General features: G+C 47.4%; 9 protein-coding genes across 9 annotated transcripts; 7 read left to right on the top strand and 2 right to left on the bottom strand.

Annotated features, from left to right (window-relative positions):
- Nucleotides 1-135: 135 nt before the first annotated feature.
- V1513DRAFT_430411 (uncharacterized protein) lies at nt 136-726 on the top strand (the record flags this gene model as incomplete). The annotated part of the gene is made up of 1 exon (XM_066896346.1): nt 136-726. One exon carries the CDS (start codon nt 136-138, stop codon nt 724-726), a length of 591 nt encoding a protein of 196 aa, XP_066754916.1.
- V1513DRAFT_440846 (alpha-2-glucosyltransferase Alg10) lies at nt 605-2,584 on the bottom strand. The gene is made up of 4 exons (XM_066897429.1): nt 2,334-2,584; nt 2,193-2,281; nt 1,495-2,141; nt 605-1,437 (listed from the first exon to the last, which is right to left on the bottom strand). The coding sequence occupies exons 1-4, from the start codon at nt 2,418-2,420 to the stop codon at nt 815-817; spliced, it is 1,446 nt and encodes a 481-aa protein (XP_066754915.1). The 5' UTR covers nt 2,421-2,584; the 3' UTR covers nt 605-814.
- V1513DRAFT_440843 (uncharacterized protein) lies at nt 2,533-4,143 on the top strand. Its single transcript, XM_066897428.1, has one exon. The coding sequence runs from the start codon at nt 2,599-2,601 to the stop codon at nt 3,934-3,936; it is 1,338 nt and encodes a 445-aa protein (XP_066754914.1). The 5' UTR covers nt 2,533-2,598; the 3' UTR covers nt 3,937-4,143.
- Nucleotides 4,144-4,286: 143 nt separating this feature from the next.
- Nucleotides 4,287-8,142, top strand: V1513DRAFT_483751 (uncharacterized protein). The gene is made up of 2 exons (XM_066900428.1): nt 4,287-7,708; nt 7,759-8,142. Exon 1 carries the CDS (start codon nt 4,341-4,343, stop codon nt 7,686-7,688), a length of 3,348 nt encoding a protein of 1,115 aa, XP_066754913.1. The 5' UTR covers nt 4,287-4,340; the 3' UTR covers nt 7,689-7,708; nt 7,759-8,142.
- Nucleotides 8,143-8,146: 4 nt separating this feature from the next.
- V1513DRAFT_440840 (phosphoribosyltransferase-like protein) lies at nt 8,147-8,908 on the top strand. Its single transcript, XM_066897427.1, has one exon. It carries the CDS (start codon nt 8,186-8,188, stop codon nt 8,762-8,764), a length of 579 nt encoding a protein of 192 aa, XP_066754912.1. The 5' UTR covers nt 8,147-8,185; the 3' UTR covers nt 8,765-8,908.
- On the bottom strand, nt 8,829-11,718 carry V1513DRAFT_440839 (glycoside hydrolase). Its single transcript, XM_066897426.1, has 4 exons — nt 11,331-11,718; nt 11,198-11,265; nt 11,027-11,148; nt 8,829-10,973 (listed from the first exon to the last, which is right to left on the bottom strand). Exons 1-4 carry the CDS (start codon nt 11,429-11,431, stop codon nt 9,039-9,041), a joined length of 2,226 nt encoding a protein of 741 aa, XP_066754911.1. The 5' UTR covers nt 11,432-11,718; the 3' UTR covers nt 8,829-9,038.
- A 456-nt stretch (nt 11,719-12,174) lies between these two features.
- Nucleotides 12,175-12,806, top strand: V1513DRAFT_457495 (NO signaling/Golgi transport ligand-binding domain-containing protein; the record flags this gene model as incomplete). Its single annotated transcript, XM_066899626.1, has 2 exons — nt 12,175-12,419; nt 12,467-12,806. The coding sequence occupies 2 exons, from the start codon at nt 12,175-12,177 to the stop codon at nt 12,804-12,806; spliced, it is 585 nt and encodes a 194-aa protein (XP_066754910.1).
- A 283-nt stretch (nt 12,807-13,089) lies between these two features.
- On the top strand, nt 13,090-14,551 carry V1513DRAFT_440835 (tryptophan synthase beta subunit-like PLP-dependent enzyme). Its single transcript, XM_066897425.1, has 4 exons — nt 13,090-13,385; nt 13,436-13,489; nt 13,545-14,374; nt 14,428-14,551. The coding sequence occupies exons 1-4, from the start codon at nt 13,285-13,287 to the stop codon at nt 14,487-14,489; spliced, it is 1,047 nt and encodes a 348-aa protein (XP_066754909.1). The 5' UTR covers nt 13,090-13,284; the 3' UTR covers nt 14,490-14,551.
- Nucleotides 14,552-16,796: 2,245 nt separating this feature from the next.
- Nucleotides 16,797-18,004, top strand: V1513DRAFT_440824 (zinc-finger of the MIZ type in Nse subunit-domain-containing protein). Its single transcript, XM_066897424.1, has one exon. The coding sequence runs from the start codon at nt 16,908-16,910 to the stop codon at nt 17,775-17,777; it is 870 nt and encodes a 289-aa protein (XP_066754908.1). The 5' UTR covers nt 16,797-16,907; the 3' UTR covers nt 17,778-18,004.
- The last annotated feature ends 17 nt before the right edge of the window (nt 18,005-18,021 follow it).

Here is an 18,021-nt window from a genome sequence, read left to right as displayed (position 1 = left end):
TATTGCCGGGCGTTTTGGCTGAGAGCCGCACGTCGGTGACCGATCGGTGAACTTTTTTCCAAGGGGGTTGTACCATATTCCTCTCTGACGTATTACAGAAGATTTGAAAGACAAGCAGAATTGAACTCCAACATAATGGCTCCGCAGTCCCTGGAATCTACTCACAGAGACGCTCTAATCCGCTTAATACACCTGTCAATGCTCCGAAACGACCTGCCGCTAGCACGTCGTTGTATAGCTCTTTTACTGCGGACACGTCCGCCTCCTCGGACGCCTTCGCCGTCGACAGCCACGCTTCTCCCATTTTGGCCTCAACTGCTAGCTTTGACGCAAACTAGTCGAGCAAGCGCGACGCTGCTGGATTGGCTTCTGGTATCCTTAGCGTCATATGTTCGATCAACCCCCCGTCACGTCGCGTCGTCAAACAGACGCGCGAGAGCAAAAGATCAGGTGGACACCTTGTATACCGCATTCGCGTGTCTTAAAATCGAGAGCGGAGCCGAGGACGATCTCGTTGACCGGCTGGAGGAAATCCTATTGGAATGGCCGTTTAGCGAGGATGCGGGATTACGCGGATATTATGGCATGGCACTATTAAGCGTCGATCGTACTTCCGAAGGCACGAGTGAACTTGCGAAATGCGAAGCAGCAGGGTGGACGGTTCCCGACATTGTCTTTCGGAAAGAATCCCCTTACGATGAGGATATAGAAATGGAATATGATTAGACCAACCCACCCTTCTATTATCAATGCTACAATTGTACTTTTGGGAATATCTATCAACAAGATGATGCTTTTCCAACTTGGGCCACTGTCACCACATAAACCGCTGCCTGGCTCCTGGCTCTGACGGCCACTCGAACGAGTACGCGAGGAAGAGTCCGATGGTTACAAAATTGACGATGGCGTACCACCCTATCTCGACATATTCCGCTATAACATTTTCCCTCCGTTCGTCATCGTCTTCGGCCTTCAGCGTCGCGACTCGTATCCGCCAGATAAGATACGGCACGATGAAGTACCGGCATTCGATTAGCTGTGACGGTATTAGCACTGCTGCGCATGCGCCGAAATATACTAGCGCGGTCAATATCTTTTCTTTGCGAACCGCCCGGGCGAAGACGAGGTATAACGCAATGGCATATCCCGGTGCGAATAGATACCGACTCCAGGGTGTTGCATTGAGTATCCTCCGCCACAGATAGAATATGTAATGCCGATTATCCGCCAGGACAAAAGGATGAGCGATGGTTGTAGTGCGGATGGCGAGAATAATGATTGCGGACACGATTGCGAATGGTAAGGGCCGGAAAAATAGTATAGTGAGCGTTTGTGATAGAATAGAAAGAATTGACGGAATCGACAACGCGCATGTGAATGTCGCGAAGTAGAATATTTGCGGAATATGTATCCCCGCGACATGATTGCCTTTGTCACCTAGAACTAGTCAGGAAGGCAGTTTAAAACGCTTTAATGGAATATAAAAAAGCTTACCCAATGTTATCCCACCATTTATTACTATAAATGCTGCAAATCCCCCAAGAATCGGAGCATAAGAACACATAATCTTCAACGCTTTGGGTCCTTTCGTTGGTCCTTTCAAGCCACGCCATACCCTTACGAATGCGCCCACAATGGCATTTACGAAATCAGCCGGCGAGCGCACGTCTTCCAGTCGCGCGTTGGCCGCCAAAAACCATGTATCATCTGCCCGATCCTTTCCCTTCTCATCCGGGTATACGAATACAGTAAGAATCTCCATTGCCAGAGCATAAAGGACCCATATGATATTAGTTTGCCGAATTGCAACAGCCACGGAACCGACTGCTATCTTCAGCGGCACGGAAAGCCATGATGCTTGTGTAGCTCTTGTGGAAAGTCCTATGCTCAGAAGAGTGAGGATTGTGGACCAGACATCTGTGTAGTACAGAAATGAGAAAAAGTAAAGTGTCGGGAATAGCTGGAGCAGAGTAATTGTTCGGGAGGATAGATGATGGTGTCGGACGGGAAATAGTGATAGTACAATTGGAAGGACGCTCAATTGTCCAATAAGACTAAAACTTCGCAAGGCTTTTACGGTGCACGTCGGCGACGTTGTGAAGAGAGACAATATCCGAGTGTATATGACACCGAGATAATACCTAAATTAATGTCAGGAACAGAGCTTATCACATGGCCCATGTTGCACATACAATCCTGGTGGAGTTGTAATCTTGTCGTCCCAAACATCGTAGTGGCCTGCGCAATACTGCTGTGTCTGCGGGACGTGGAAGACTTCATCCTGCGACGTGTTAGCCACTGCAGCTTCACTCTAAGGTCCTATGAGTCGTTACCAGATACGAATCGGGTACGATCTGACAGATTACAGCAAAAATAGCTGCAGATGCCAGGATCAGGACCGATTGTAAAGGGACGGTCATTGCATTGGTAGACGGTCGTCAGTATGTGCAGCGCGTTTACAATAATCGGAGAATGTGGTAGTGGTTGATTTGTTGATGATGTACGTCACCCGTTGCGGCTCACGGTTCAACTTATTTTGGCAATCCACGGTTTCTGTTCCGAAATATAACTTTGGTTCTTTCTTTCATAGATTGTACAATGTCACTGCAGGATTCGATTACTTCTGTGGCCTCATCCTCTGTGCCGCAACCCGACAAATTTACTGTCCTACAGTCGCTGTTGACGCCGCTTAACAATTCATCAGATCTTCAGACTTATGTTACATCTGTCCTCGCTCAGGCGCCGTCACTGGGTTTAGTTGTATCTCGTCCAGTTATTGCATCATACATTTCACATATAGTCGACATTGAATGTTCTCAAGCCGACAAAGAAGTGCTATTGAGACATGCACTCACGGTGTTACAGCCGACGTTAGTGTCCTATGAAGAGCAAGAGTCCGTTGTCCGCGAGCACCTAGCCAGTTTGTACGAATCACAGGGCAGGTCCATACAGGCCGCCACTATTCTCCGAGGCATCAAGCTCGAAAGCGGGCAGCGAGTGATTTCAGACGACTACCGAGTAGATATTTCTGTCCGCGTGTTAAGGAACTTGTTGGAAGATGTTGACACGGATGCGATCCAAAATGAAGACGACGACACCGTACCGGCAGCAGAACGGATCCTCCTCGCAGAGGATCTGATTAATAAGACAGCGGCACTAATTCTTAAGTCAAGTAATCCGATTGCGAAACTACACTTCAAACTTGCGCAAGCACGGGTCTTCGACGCGCGGAAGAGATTCCTGGAGGCTGGTGCAAAGTATTATGAGCTGTCGCATCATGGATCCGAGGGGGAAGCCGGCATTGACGCGGATGATAGGCTCGCGTGCCTTTCTGCCGCAGTCTCGTGTGCGTTGCTGGCGCCAGCTGGTCCAGCTCGTGGACGCATGCTAGCATCTTTGGCGAAAGACGAGAGAGTTAAGGATCCGGAAGGAGGACTACCGTTAGAGCATGCGATGCTTGACAAGTTATTTTTTGACAATCTGCTTCCGGCCGAGGATGTGAAGGCGTATATTCTAGGCTCACGACGAAAAATCCCTAAATCCCATTTAATTAGTCGTGGTGCTCAACTAGGTGAGGGAGACTACGAACAAGATTCAGTTTTAGACAGGGCAGTTACAGAACACAATTTGCTTGCGGCATCGAAGTTGTACGTGAACATTTCATTTTCGGAGCTAGCGGAGCTGCTAGGACTAGGATCAGGAGATGCTGCGGAGGGATATGCGGCGAAGATGATTCAAGAACGACGATTACGAGCAGTGATTGACCGCGTTGACGGCATTATTTATTTCCAGGGTGGTGGACGGGGAGGATTAGACGAGGCAGAGAGAGAGAATCTTAAGTCATGGGATGCGGAGATTTTGGGTGTTTGCTTACAAGTTGAAGATGTCGTGAGCTTGATTCAAAAACAGTATCCGGAATTTGTGGTTGACGTGTAATTTGGCAATGAAATGCTATCTAATAATGGTTATCATCAGGGTTATTGGGCAACATTGCTCTCAATCAGATGACTCAGTTTTTTATATGATAGTCTGTTATTTGCACCTCTATGTCTATATCATGTACCCATGAGAAATGTAAATAGTCTTGTGATATTTTGCAGTAACGAAGGGATATATTGTACACTGCTGTTGGATTGCCTCGAGTTACAAAAAATAATAGGGCCGTAAATGTCGCGGAGATAATTAATAATGGGGCGCTGGTAACGCCGAAGTTCCGACGTTTGCCCTTTAGCCGAAAAGCCGACAACGGCGTTTTTATAATAATGAATCGGCGACCCGTTTACCTTCCAAAGTCAAGCCAAAACCCCAGAGTCCGTAAATAATTCTATTGTGTTGGCAAAATGCCGACAAAAGGATCAATGGCAAAGCCGCACGATCAACCCACGCTGTCTTTGGCCACAGACGTCAGCAACTCGGATTACTCAGACGCCGCCCCGGACTCATTCTCAACTGTACAGCATCCGGCGGCTTCTCCTGCTAATGCGACGATTCTCACTTACGTCGACGACCCCGGAACAGATACAAAGCGTCAGAGTTCGCCATCTGCAGATACGTCAAATTCTATGTCGTCTGAGCCATCCACACGAGCAAACAATCTCGATGTACCACAACCGCCATCAACTGCGACCACGGACAAAGCGATCTCCGATGCTGCTGCGTCCGAGGCAGTACCTTCTGCCGCACCGCCGAACCAACAGTCATCTGCGGCTCGCCAAACGATGCACTCACAGCGAGCATGCACGCAATGCCAAAGACACAAGATAAAATGCGTCTCTGATGGCTCTGGCCCATGTATTCGGTGTCGCAAGAAAGGTTTCCTTTGCCATATTGCTCCTCGGAAGAAACGGGCATCAAAAAAGCATAGGGATGCTAGCAGTGCCGTACAGAGTCCCGCTGGCAGCGTTCGAGCTGGCCGCGACTTTGCCTACGACCCTGAATCCGACGACGACGAAATCATGGACGATAGCGACTCGCACAACACTCGTCCACAAGGAGCTAGTTGCTCTGGCAATACTGTCCGAGAAAGCAGCGGCGATGGAGGTTTCAGTGCATCTGCGAACGGAAACATAAATGAATCCACAGTCCGCGATGGAAATATACCATTGGCTGAATCACGCAGTGTTAACGGAAACAACAAGACTCTATGGCTGTCGCCAGAATCCATGGAGTCAGCGCCGTTCCGCTCACCGCCGCATCGTGTATCTCGTGTGCCAGAATATATGAAACAAACCACAATCTCGTCATGCGAGGATTATTCCGTTTATCTGTCGCTTTCCTTCGTTTGTCCTGAGCTATTCAGGCGAACGGTTGATATGGACTGGCATCAGAATCCAGTGATATTTGCTCCATCACTCAACGCCTATCGTCCGCTCTTTCGCTCACTGGTCGATTCCCCTACTGCTCCCGTCTACGCAATCGCTTTACAGAATGATCCAGCTCAGACTGCACGACGCAACTTGCCTTGCTCGCCGGAAGATATGCAAACAGTTGCTGACTGGAGAAAGCAGTATGGCGATTTGCTTATTGATGTCTACTTTAATCTCATCAATTCAACCCAACCGATCATACATCGACGTCATTTTATGGCTGCCTATGCCGCAAACAAAGAGTCTGTCATACTACTACTCGCAATATTCGCGGTGTCAGTGCCATACTGTACACTAGGAACGCCGGACGATAGACGCACATTGCAGGCGAAATTCATTCAGCACCTACTAGGGCACTATTCACAAAAGTTGTTGATGCCAACATTGGACGCCGTTCAGGCACTGTCACTTATTGCCGACTCCAGTGCGGACCGTGCCGTGCTGATGCCCCATGCTGCCGTGGTAGCTGCTGCAGTGGAATTGCGTCTCCATGTAGATTGCTCGGAATGGGATATCCCAGGTTGGGAACGGGCGTTGCGCAAGGCTCTATGGTGGTCCATATGTATTCGTGACGCGTGGACCGTCATGCGATTCATCGGTACCCCGAAAGTGCTGTCCGAATACTACGATACGCCGATGCCTACCACCGCGGAGCTTAGTCAATTGACGATGCACGAAAGTGATGATTTGTCTTTGGCTTGCTGCACAGTTATCGTCAACCGATCGCGCATCAACGTGTCCATGGAGTCTTGCCTCCGATCGTTCATTTCCGTTGCCAGACTTTCCGAGATTCTATTGGAAGTAAATAGGTCTTTGTACCAGTTAAAGGGCCTTCGCCTGATTCATCAGCATCCCGCCGCAGCAGCATCTCAAATAGCAGAATCGCTGGAATCACGATTACAAGAGTTAGCTGCATCTTGGGCTCGCGAGGAATCCGCACAAGGCTACGAGCTTATGGAACCTGATCTCTACCGTGAGCTGATGCTTCACTTTGTGCGAGTCTGTATATATTCCCAGTTCCTGCCGCACAAGCAGGTGAATATTCGCGCGGACAGATTTTTGATGGACTTTTATACAAGATTTCTAGACGCGACGCAAGGCTGCATTGACACACTAAACAAATTCAAGAAAGTCAAATTCTCAAATTATTGGCCGCCATGGTTGAATCATTTGGTTATTGTACATATGTTCGTGTTATATGACATCTTGATCGCCATGATTTCTCGCTATTTCAAAACTCACGGTGTGCCGAAAGGGCGCAGGACAGAACCAATGCCACACGCGGACGGACCCACACCACATGAAAAGCAGATCCCGATGCTGCGGGCCCAGCGACGGGCGCTTTTGCTTGAGATCTTGAACAAGGATCGATTTTCGGGAAGGGTGTTACAGTATTCAACGGAGTTGATGGTTATAATTGGAGATCTAGCTGCTACTTGGGACCAGTCGCGCGAGATTTACAAGATGTTGCTGAAGACGACGAATTGGTTTGGATTGGCTGATGTCATTGATGCGCCGGGAATGGCACAATTTGTGCAGCAGTATGGTGCTGATGCGCCAAAGTGTGGCCAACAACAGCCGGCACAGCAACAACAGCGTACGACGCAGTTTACTACTCAACCCGCACCACAGCAGCAGTCTCCGCCAACACAGGGTCCTACGCCCCAGCTAAGCGCATCTCAGCCGGTGCCACTGAACACGCAACAGCAGCAGTTTCCCTCAGTACAGACACAATCTCAAGCACAGGCGCATCCGCTTCAACTGCAACCATCCCAGGCCGCGACATCGTCACAGACATTGCTCCCCCCAGTATACCAACTACCAACTGTTGGTCCGCTGCAGAATAATTTTAACCCCTCGCTTCAGTCGCTTTTGGTTTCTCCGGCGCAGCAACATCAACATCGGCAATCGGCCAATTTACATCAATCGGGTCACCATCAACCACAATCCTACGGCATCGCCCAGATTCTCAATCAAGAGCAGTCCGAAGCGCAACAACCACACGAACAACTGCGCTACGACAACAGCAATTCCGAAATATCGCAGCGACAGCCATCAACAGCCCCAACAACGCAACAACAGCAGCCGGCTTTCGTCGGTCCGTTTGACGGCAGAATGCAGCAGAATCTCTACGAAGAAGCCGCTGGGTTAACAAATGCTTCTCATGCTAATTGCGGCCTTCAGAATGTCCCAGTCGCAGGAGATAATGCCGCCATGGTCGGTGGAAGTCAAGCTATTGGCGCATTTGATGACTTCTTCACAAATTTGTCAATCAATTTGTTTGAGGGGTTGGCGGATTTCCACCGAGATTTTATTTTGTAATCGGTTTGACCGATGTTCTCGTAAGTTTGGAATTATTGGTTTTCGACTTCTTGATGCTAATGGAGCGAAGAATCATGAGTTTTAACCTCCTATGATTGACACGCTTTATAGCTGATCGTGGTTAGCTATATTCAAACTGATTCAATGTCAATTATATAATTTTAGCGTACGGGTAGTGTTATGGGAATTGTATATTTTGTATTATAGGTGCAGGATTTGGAGACAAGATTTAAGTTGCAATTTTTGCATAGTGCATTTATGTACGCATATATTACATTTGTTTGAAACTGGTAGTATTATCTGCTTACAATGTAAGGATTTGTCTAGCTTACCTTCTGTCATAAGTGTCCCTTGTTAAAGACTATACACAACACACCCAGTTGAGATAGTTTGCCATGTTCGGTGTAAACTTTAAATCAAGGAGATTGGCCCGTTACAAGTCAGTCGTTGTTCGAATCACAAGTTTCTCCTACATCACCTACCTAATTCACTTCAAAATGTCATCTCCTTCGATCGCGGAGACGAAAGCTCTTCTGAAAGCGACTCTCCGCCAATTCGAAGATTTCCCCACAAAGGGGATTCTTTTCGAAGACATCCTGCCCATTTTCAAGTCTCCAAAGACCTTCCAGTCCCTCATTGACGCCATCAAGCACCAAATTGAAACGAACTTTTCGACACCAGAGTCCAAGCCAGATGTAGTTGTTGGTCTCGATGCGCGTGGGTTTTTATTTGGGCCGACGCTCGCGCTGCAGTTAGGTGCCGCGTTTGTACCTGTTCGCAAGCAAGGAAAAGTTCCAGGTCCAACGGTCGAGGCAGAGTTTGAGAAGGAGTACGGCAAGGATGTGTTTGTCATGCAAGCCGACGCGATTAAGGCTGGACAAAAAGTGATAATCGTGGACGATATTATTGCGACGGGGGGTAGTGCTAAGGCTGCTGGGCAGTTGGTGAATAACTTGGGGGGCAAGATCCTTGAGTATGTGTTTATACTTGAGTTGGACTTCTTGCATGGGCGGGATCAGCTTGATGCCCCAGTTTACACTCTCTTGTCTGGACAGCCGGAGAAGTTGGGATCATAGACTGGTGAAAGTCGTTATAGTGATAGACCTTGCCCCTGTCGGGACAGATATATGAAATTGGGAGTTTCAGCATACATCTCAAGGCTTCATTATGTACAATAGTTTGCTAAAACTTATTTTAGAATTGCCTACAAATATCAGTTGCTATTAATGCTAGTGCCATAACTGCCATAAACTACACACAAGAAATATGTCCAAAAAAGACGGCAAATTATAGTAAAAACAAACATACCGCTCTATAACCAATATACTTAACTTCGTAACAATGGAATGCTTATCCAACTCTCAAATTAACTACATCTTCGCCACGTAACCGCACCCGCCCGTCACGAAGCACCTCCAATATATCCTGGTCGTGCATACCTCGAGACATCAAGCTTCGCACCTTAACATTTCCCAACACTTTTATTCCTCCGACTGTCAAAATCTTTATTCCGCCTCCTATTCCGCCTTCTGATCCATCGAGTTGTTTAGAAAATCGTACGCGATGCCCATCGAACGACGGCGCTTCTAAGTCGTTTCCTCGTTGCCAAATCCGCGATCGACTCTCTGCCGGGAAAAAAAGTTCCAAAATTGGAAATGACCGTAACGGCACCGAAATTGCTTCAGGATGAGTTGGCGGCAGGTCAATGATCGCTCGTCGGGCCGCTATGGTCCCGTTCTCGAGTGGCGAGATATTCGAGCTGTATAAGCTTGACTGTGAAGGAAATTTTGTAGCATTTTGTAGTGGTGGGAATACTTCTTCTGATATTCGCGTGAAGTTATATATACCATTCAAGTGGTAAAATTCACCCCAGGACGTGATAAAGGAATAGAATGACTTGTAGCCGTTGACATTCTGACATGTCGAGGTTGCCACTTGGTCGGGAATACTGCCGACATCATCGTCGCCGTGAAATTCAGTTTCCAATGATGAGTCAAAATTGGGCACGTCGCTTATAAAAGGCGAGTATTCCAATGCTAAATCCTTATCTTCAATATCCTCAACGTCATCTTCGCCCTGTCGCGGAATCAAAGTTGATCCTGGCCTCAACTTCACACCTTTCTGTCCCTCAGTCTGAAGCAAGTCCACACTTATTCGTAACGGATGCGCTTCTGTCGAAAAAACAAAATTCGAGCCGTCATTATTCAAAGGGTTGTCCACGTCGAACAACAGATAAAGATACTTAATCGTTTCACTAAGGAAAAAGCTTTCCATCCTATCTTCTAATTCGTCGGTCCGCACATCGTGCAATGCTGCGTATCCACATCGCGTCCTACACCGCGCTTGGATGTCGCTCAATATCTGCGCTCCTACATGTAGATAGAACGGATCTTTGGTGGCTCTATAGAGAAAATAGTTCGACTCCGCAAACTCTGGACGAAGTCCGTACCAACCGAGCTCAATGCTGCCTTGATTTACAGCATAGTTCCATCGTTCTGGCAACCCTGCATATGTCATCCAAATATGGTAGTAAACCAAATGACTTCTGACTGCTGCATTTATATCCCCGGCTAATACCTGAAGGCCAGGGAAAAACGCCGCCAAAGCGTCAATCCAACTTGTGACTGGCGAGCCTGTAACAATGTGAATATTGCGATATATCCAACCATCCAAAACATTTTCTTTTATGGCTGCATATGACTTGGCAAATACGTCGAGGAACGACTCGTCATCGAGTAATATATATGATTTTAACGCATACTCAAAAAATGAGTCCACGCTGGCTCCTATTCCCGAATAAGCTGATAACCACAACCCTGTGACGGCGTCGATAGCTGATCCGACAATATTCAACGTAGTCCGCCGCTCCCAAACCGCGAAAAAAGCCTTTCTAGCAGCCTTTTCATATTTGTCGTCCCCAGTAAGCCGGGACAATGTAGCAAACTCAAGCACCAGACTAGCCGCACCAGCCGTGCAGGTTTCTGTAATATTCTCGTTTTTATTGCCATAGCGAAGATTAACTCTGGCGAGCGGTATACCGGTCGGCGTATCGAAAGCTGGCAGCAGTCTGTTTGCCAGATCCACTGCCAGCGTCAATAAAGAGCCGTCGTAGCCTTTGATCTTGTGACCCAAGGAGTCTGAAGTAGCATATATGTGTCCGGACAAAAGTCCGCCCAACATTCGAATTGTCGTTTCAAATACTTGTACGCGAGACGGTAGATCAAACTGTACAAACCGTTCGACTTTCTTAACTGCAGACTCAAAGCCGGCCTGGTCATCCATCATCTCCTACAATTAGCCATCGAGCATTCACATCATTTCATTCAGAAGCAACTTACGGCTAACGTGTCTAAATTGTCGACGAGAGTAAGTGAGTAGTCTCCTAGCACATCATTGATCCCGATATTATTCGGGTTAGCACGGTCACTTCCTCGACCCATACACGATATGGGTGCGATTTCTATTCATATATTAGACTGTGGACAAGTCCTGGATATTAGAAACATTACCATCTTCAGGAAATCCGTAACGCAAGTAATGGTTCCATCCATGATAAAATGCCTCGCGAGTCTCCTCCCTAAAGACAGCGTAACGACGTCAGATAGTCTGGCACATATTGCAGTCTAATGCCCGAGTACCCACCGTAACTTGTCTAAGTGTTTTTTGGGGAATGCTACCGCTTGGGAGACGGTCCAACAGAGTACCACACATGCCAGAACTATGAAAGTATTCCTAGCAGTCATTGTGGTAAGTGACTGGTATAATGCCAACTTCAATGACCCAATGGAATAATTCAGTCGCCGACACAAGTCACTCGACTACCCAGCTCGACGTCTCCAAAGTCGAAATCGTGGTAGTCAATGTATGGTGTGGCAAGGTAACACGGCGCGCATGGACTTCCGACCTCATCTGTAGAGAGCCTCTCCGTAGTTTCAGATCCTGGTAAATTATTGAAGCCCGCGTTAAGCCAGGCAGACTTGGGCGTTCGCTTGTCGTGTGCTGGCGACCTACACAAATTATCCGGAGCGGCTTTGAATGATGTAGAATATTAGGCCAGATGTAAGCGTGCCAAGGGTTACGTGACTTTGAGCATCGTCCCTAACCGCCAAAAAGCAATCAGGTTCACGAACGCATGCAAATTTGTTATCATAATTATTACGGCAACGACATCTAGACACTATTGTTGGTGAGGTCTATAAACTTGCTCTTGTGCTGTATACAACTGTGATCTGAATGATAGCGGATTATATACGCAATGGCTTCTTCGCTTCCAGTAACGTCGCCAATCCCTGCGACCTCACACATCGCATACGCGCCGTCGAATCGACCACTGGGTAGCAATGGCACGACACCACAACAGCAATCGAATGAAAAACAACAGAAAGGAGTGCCGGGAAAGATTGTACCGGCAACGACGTTCCCAATACAAGGCGGACCCAATGTCCCCTCCCTAGCAGCGCCTCAGCAACCCGCTACAGTGCCTGGGATGTATACGGATCCGCATGCAATATATCTGAATCTTTCATGTTTAGATTTTCTGCTAGTAGAGTTGATTCCAATGTCGGAACGGGTGGTGGAAGTGATTGGTGAGAGGAAAACCTCTAACGGTAATGCCATGCCGGCAATATTAATTGAGAAAGACGGTCGGATAGGCGAAGAGGAGAGACGAGGCGCAGTATTCAAACATGTTGAAGGACTGGGATATAGAGTAGGACAAGGGCTAGTGGAAAGGTGAGTTTGAATATTGCGTGTGTAAAATAATGCTAATCGATTCCCAGATTTTCACAAGATCGCCCGCGATTTACAGACGTGCTAGATGTAATGAAGTTTATCTGTAAAGATCTGTGGCATCTTATCTTCCGCAAGCAAATTGACAATCTGAAAACAAATCACCGGGGAGTTTATGTACTTACAGACAACAGTTTTCGCCTGTTGATGAGAATGAGTACCGAAGTAGGTGGCCTAGACACAGTTACGCGGGCACAACCATATTTATGGTTCCCATGTGGTGTTCTCAGAGGCGCTCTTGCGAACCTTGGTGTGCAGGCTACGGTTGTCGCGGAAACAACTGCTATTCCAGTTGCTGTATTTCATATTCAGGCGTTGCGGCAAGATTGAATGGATGACAGCCGGTAGATTCAATTTGTGGATTGCATGGGAACGGGTTTGGCGAATCGGACAAGGCTTTGTTAGATGCGTGTAAAATACTAGTATTTTTCTTCGTATATTTTACTATGTAGTACACTTGTATTAGACGGCCATTTGTACGGCACTCAAGAGCGTTCGTCGACCGAAGCGACAATCCGGTCTCGTAGCCCTATTCGATCATAACTGTCTCGCACGATTGGAGGTCTATCAACTGTGACGTTCGAAAAATATTTGTAATTGTACTCGACACTGTCCACAAAGTCCGCGGAGGTTTGAGCAAATGCGGCTTATCTTATCGGGAGACGACTTAATTTGGGCCACATGTTCCGCGGCTCTGTCCGGGCCCGACATTAAAACTGTGTGTAGATAAATACTGAATGTATCCCATGGATAGAAAGATGAAACGGTTTTTTTGTGTCCAATCTATCACTGAGCGTTGCTTATAGACATGCCTATTTCAACTGGGGATGGCGTCTCCGGCGATCGAGATATTACCTATATCAGAACACCATTGGTTTACTCTCAGTCATTATCAAAGAAAACTGGAAGGTAGTAAGGATGCTTTGATATTGAATTGGTTTAACGCGACAAACAAGCAGTACGGTTCTACTGAAGCTCGAGGTACTCCAGCCATCTGGTTCGTTCAAGTCACGGTATAAAGCATATTGATTTCACTTCTATAATGTCAAATCCTGACACAACTTGCAGTGGAATCGGCCATCTTGTCCGGCAGGCGCTTCTGAACTCACCGCCAGGAACAAAGCCTCACATCTTTACATCATCCGGTGGCAATGCTGGATGCGCTGCAGCTCATGCCGCCCAAAAGTACGGATGTCCATGCACCGTGGTCGTCCCGAGTAACGTTGCTCCTCACATGGTGACGCGCTTGAGGGACACCTATGGCGCTACTGTTATCGTCCATGGGTCCATGTGGAGTGAAGCTGATAGGAAGGTTCGTCAGATGATTGATGAGTACAGGGACGGTCCAGCACGATATTGCCCTCCATTCGATGATCCGCTGATCTGGGAGGGACACAGCTTCATGATTGACGAAGTTATCGAACAACTCCAGGAAGCAGGCTACGATAAATCTAAGCTGAAGGCTATTTCGTGCTCTGTAGGTGGCGGGGGTTTGTTTTGTGGATTGGTTGCTGGTCTGAAGCGACATTATCCTTCACCTGGAGAGCAGCCAGTCATTATCCCAGTCGAGACATACGGTGCTGAGAGTTTAAATGCATCTCTTAAGGCAGGACAACTGGTGAGTTTACCAGCGATCAGCTCTATCGCTAGTAGTTTGGGCGCGGATAGAGTCGCCAGTGAGGCATTCGATGCAGCGAAGACATATCCTACAAGTCCAGTTGTGGTTACCGATGCACAGGCTGTAGGCTCTTGTCTCAAGATCCTAGACGAACATCGTTTATTTGTCGAGCCTGCATGCGGTGCCGCTCTAGCTCCATGGTATTATGCTGACAAGTACGACCTCAGTAGTCAGCTGAGCTTGGATCCAGACAGTGTTTCTGTCATTGTCGTCTGCGGAGGTAAGCGCCAATAGATGCCGGTGCGTTTTTCGATTTCTAATTGGGTTTGGCAGGTTCAACGGTAACAATAGAGTCATTGTTGCACTACAAGAATATGTTTAAGGATGAGCTTTAGAGCGTTAGTTGACGATGCAGTGCTCCTGTAGATTAGCGGCTGCGGCCCATGCGTTATTATGCAATTGTGTATAACGTAATCCATAAGCGAGCTGCGCACTTTCACGGAAATTGACACAGTCCAATTTTAAACACTTGATTCTCCCACAAACAAAATGGAATTAACTTCAAAGGAAGCCAGATTGAATATTGCCATCCAGGCAATTGACCGAGACCCAAATCTTAGTAAAAGACGTGCCGCAGCGATCTACTCTGTTAGCGAATCTACTCTAAGGTCGCGTTTGAAGGGCACACCATCACGACACGATATCCCGGCCAATTCGCGAAAGCTTACAAACTTAGAGGAAGCTACCATTGTCCGATATATAATCGACCTAGATTCGCGATCATTTCCTCCTAGACTGTCTAGTGTTGAAGATATGGCTAATCGACTGCTGCGCGACCGCTGACGCGTCACCTATTGGAAAGAACTGGGCTTCAAACTTTGTCAAGCGACAACCCGAGCTCCGAACGCGTCTAAATCGAAAAATCGACTATCAGAGAGTCCAATGCGAGGATCCAGACGTGTTTCGATCGTGGTTTGAACTTGTGCGGAATACGATGACCAAATACGGCATCGCGGTGGATGATGTATACAACTTCGACGAGACCGGGTTCATGATGGGCATAATCTCGACCGGCATGGTAGTTACGAGCTCCGAACGACGTGAAAGACCAAGGATGGCTCAGCAAGGTAACAGGGAATGGGCTACAGTAATCCAGGGGATCAATTCTCGCGGCTCAGCTATCCCGCCGTATATCATCGTTGCGGGCAAAAATCACCTATCGTCTTGGTATGAAAACAGCACAATACCTCACGACTGGGTGATCGCTCTTACTGCGAATGGTTGGACAACGAACGAAAGGGGCCTAGAATGGATTCAACTTTTTGATAAGCATACAAAGTCACAAACTTCCGGAGTATATCGTCTGTTGATCCTCGACGGACATGAAAGCCACCATTCCACCGACTTCGAGCTCTATTGCAAAGAACACAACATTATTACCCTTTGCATGCCGTCTCACTCGTCTCATAAGCTCCAACCATTAGACGTTGGTTGCTTTGGCCCGCTAAAGCAAGCGTACGGTCGGAAAGTCGAAGACTTGACGCGAGCGTGTATTACGCACATTACTAAGGAAGATTTCTTTTCAGCATTTCACGCCGCATTCCAGGTTGCAATGACCGAAAGAAATATTAAAGCGGGCTTTAGAGGAGCAGGACTTATTCCGTTCGATCCGGAAAGTGTCATTTCGAAGCTGGATGTTAAGATCAGGACCCCAACACCCCTTGGGTCCCCTCTACTCGGCCTCAACCTTGGGTATCGAAGACACCACAAAACCCGACAGAAGCAATTTCGCAATCCGAATTTGTCAAGAATCGAATTGCCAGGCATCAGGATAGCTCGCCAACCTCGATTTACGGCGCTGTCGACCAGTTTGCGAAAGGTGCGCGAGAGCAGCTGTTATGCACGAGGTTACTCTTCTACGCGCCGAGCTGTCCGAACTCCGGGAGGCCAATTCGATATTAAGTAAACGTCGTAGAGCCAAAAAGACACGTTTGCAGCCAGGAGGATCACTTAACCTACAAGAGGGGCAAGATCTGATATCCCAGAGGGACGTAGAACAGCAGGTACAGCAAGAATTACGTCGAAACAGTGGTCGTCGGTCGCGGAGAGAAGTACGTGCACGGCGATGTGGTGTCTGCGGAAACACAGGCCATAATGCGCGCACTTGTCAAGAACTATTGGAGACGTCTAATGCTGAGGTTTCAGAGTAGATTAAATTGATTTTCTGTGTTGTCGTGGACTTGTTGAACTTCGAACGTGCTTGTAGGTGGCCAAGTGCGCAGCCCGCTTGGGTGCGCAGCTCGCTTATGGATTACGTTATTGAAAATATTTTATGAGTTCTAGGTTTTGAAAATCGCTTTGCAGCCCTGGTTCTTGTTCTCTAGCATCGGTTCCCTGTCCTATATAGCCGACACGAGATGGTAATAGGCTAATTCTATACTATCCCATAATCTGAAATATGTGCCAGTTAATAAGTTAAAGCAAGTAATCATATTTAATTAATATCACCAAATAGCCAAATCAGTAAGATGTCATTCTAAGTCAATCTAACTATTTTTACGTTGACGCAGTTAAAATGTTAAAAGTTAAGATAGATTCATCTATTCGAGGTGTCTCGAACCACGGGGGATCTCACCATATACCATTGTAGGGTAACACCAGAGTTGTACGCGTCGCAAGCGACGTGCCCTGAGCGTGAGACTAACGCGTAATCTTGTTGCCAGCCGTGGTGCAATACATATCCCAGCATCAGTACCACGACAACGGCTGCTATCGAATTGCCATATTGTATACTGTCAGCTGTCTAGGTTTAAATGGGCGCTGGTTACGATTCAGACAAGGAGATGGAAGGCATCTCCTCTGCGAGTCAAGGTCAGCAGGTTGACGACACTCCATTATTCCTGCGCGAGGAGGAACAGCAGACGATCAAAAACCTACCAAGGTTCGTATCGAATGGTGTCTCGCGCATAAAGGATCTTATGAAGTATTTGGAAGATACGGCAGCAAGTCGCGCGGAATTTGGAATGGCCGCGGACGTGCTCGAGCTCAATTTAAAGACGCTGATCGATATTGAGGTTTTGGTGAATTCCGAGCCCCAAGCAATTGATCGCGCGCTTCTGAGGAACAATCAGGTTGAAGATCCAGCGTCAGTTTTTTTGGATGCTATGGAAGAGTTTGCGGAAAGGAATTCAGCAAAGAACGACAAGCAGAAATATTCGGGAAACACGCAGTATATAAACTTCAAGCGTCGAGCCTGGGAGAATACGTATGGAGATGAGGATATGCCACCGATAGAGGACTGGTTCGACGCGCATGGCGCTTCGAAGACGATTACCGAGATTCACGAGCGAGATACGAATGATGGAGATGAGGACCTCATTGTGGCACAGGAGAAGAGATCGCTTAAATGTCCAGTGTCACTGGCGCTACTTGTGAATCCAGTTACTTCGAACGTTTGCCCCCACACATTCTCTAAGGACGCGATTTTTTCTCTTTTCGTCGAAAATTCGCGTGGCCGTCAGAGATATTTAGATAGTATCGAGTGTCCTGTAGCAGGGTGTGACAAGATATTGTTCAAGGCGAACCTGATCGAGAATCCAACCATCGCTAGACAGGTTGAGCGATATATTGAGAAGCAGCATCAGGAGGATGAGGCAGATTTTGATGAACTTGAGGAGGAGTAATGTATTCGCTCTAATGCGAGTTTTTGCATGTACTATAGCTTAAATTTGTTTGCTTGCGGGTGCAATTGGGGTATAATAACCGGGATATTTATGCAATATGGTCATTCTATCATGGTATCTGCTAAAATCATACCAATGAACACAGTCGGGTCCTGCATTGGCCATCCAAATCCGACTAGAGCAGCACGTTAAAATGCCAGCTTAATGAACCCGACTGTATACTAGATCCAAACGGTAAAAAGAG

The sequence above is a fragment of the Lipomyces chichibuensis genome (genome assembly GCF_038497645.1).
Source record: "Lipomyces chichibuensis strain CBS 12929 unplaced genomic scaffold V1513scaffold_7, whole genome shotgun sequence".
NCBI lineage: Eukaryota > Fungi > Ascomycota > Lipomycetes > Lipomycetales > Lipomycetaceae > Lipomyces > Lipomyces chichibuensis.
Note: the sequence above shows the minus strand (reverse complement) of the source record. Positions and strands in the feature narration are given on the sequence as shown.

Excerpts from the sequence above, each read along its gene's own strand:
- V1513DRAFT_440846 (XM_066897429.1), bottom strand. The coding sequence starts at position 2,420 with ATGACCGTCCCTTTACAATCGGTCCTGATCCTGGCATCTGCAGCTATT. Across the intron at positions 2,142-2,192 it reads ATTACAACTCCACCAGGATT|GTATTATCTCGGTGTCATAT; the intron begins GTATGTGCAACA and ends ACATTAATTTAG. Across the intron at positions 1,438-1,494 it reads AAATGGTGGGATAACATTGG|GTGACAAAGGCAATCATGTC; the intron begins GTAAGCTTTTTT and ends GACTAGTTCTAG.
- V1513DRAFT_440835 (XM_066897425.1), top strand. The coding sequence starts at position 13,285 with ATGCCTATTTCAACTGGGGATGGCGTCTCCGGCGATCGAGATATTACC. Across the intron at positions 13,386-13,435 it reads TTATCAAAGAAAACTGGAAG|TACGGTTCTACTGAAGCTCG; the intron begins GTAGTAAGGATG and ends ACAAACAAGCAG. Across the intron at positions 14,375-14,427 it reads TGTCATTGTCGTCTGCGGAG|GTTCAACGGTAACAATAGAG; the intron begins GTAAGCGCCAAT and ends TGGGTTTGGCAG.
- V1513DRAFT_440839 (XM_066897426.1), bottom strand. The coding sequence starts at position 11,431 with ATGACTGCTAGGAATACTTTCATAGTTCTGGCATGTGTGGTACTCTGT. Across the intron at positions 11,266-11,330 it reads AAACACTTAGACAAGTTACG|GGAGGAGACTCGCGAGGCAT; the intron begins GTGGGTACTCGG and ends CGCTGTCTTTAG. Across the intron at positions 10,974-11,026 it reads ACAATTTAGACACGTTAGCC|ATGATGGATGACCAGGCCGG; the intron begins GTAAGTTGCTTC and ends TAATTGTAGGAG.
- V1513DRAFT_440840 (XM_066897427.1), top strand. The coding sequence starts at position 8,186 with ATGTCATCTCCTTCGATCGCGGAGACGAAAGCTCTTCTGAAAGCGACT.
- V1513DRAFT_483751 (XM_066900428.1), top strand. The coding sequence starts at position 4,341 with ATGCCGACAAAAGGATCAATGGCAAAGCCGCACGATCAACCCACGCTG.
- V1513DRAFT_440824 (XM_066897424.1), top strand. The coding sequence starts at position 16,908 with ATGGGCGCTGGTTACGATTCAGACAAGGAGATGGAAGGCATCTCCTCT.
- V1513DRAFT_440843 (XM_066897428.1), top strand. The coding sequence starts at position 2,599 with ATGTCACTGCAGGATTCGATTACTTCTGTGGCCTCATCCTCTGTGCCG.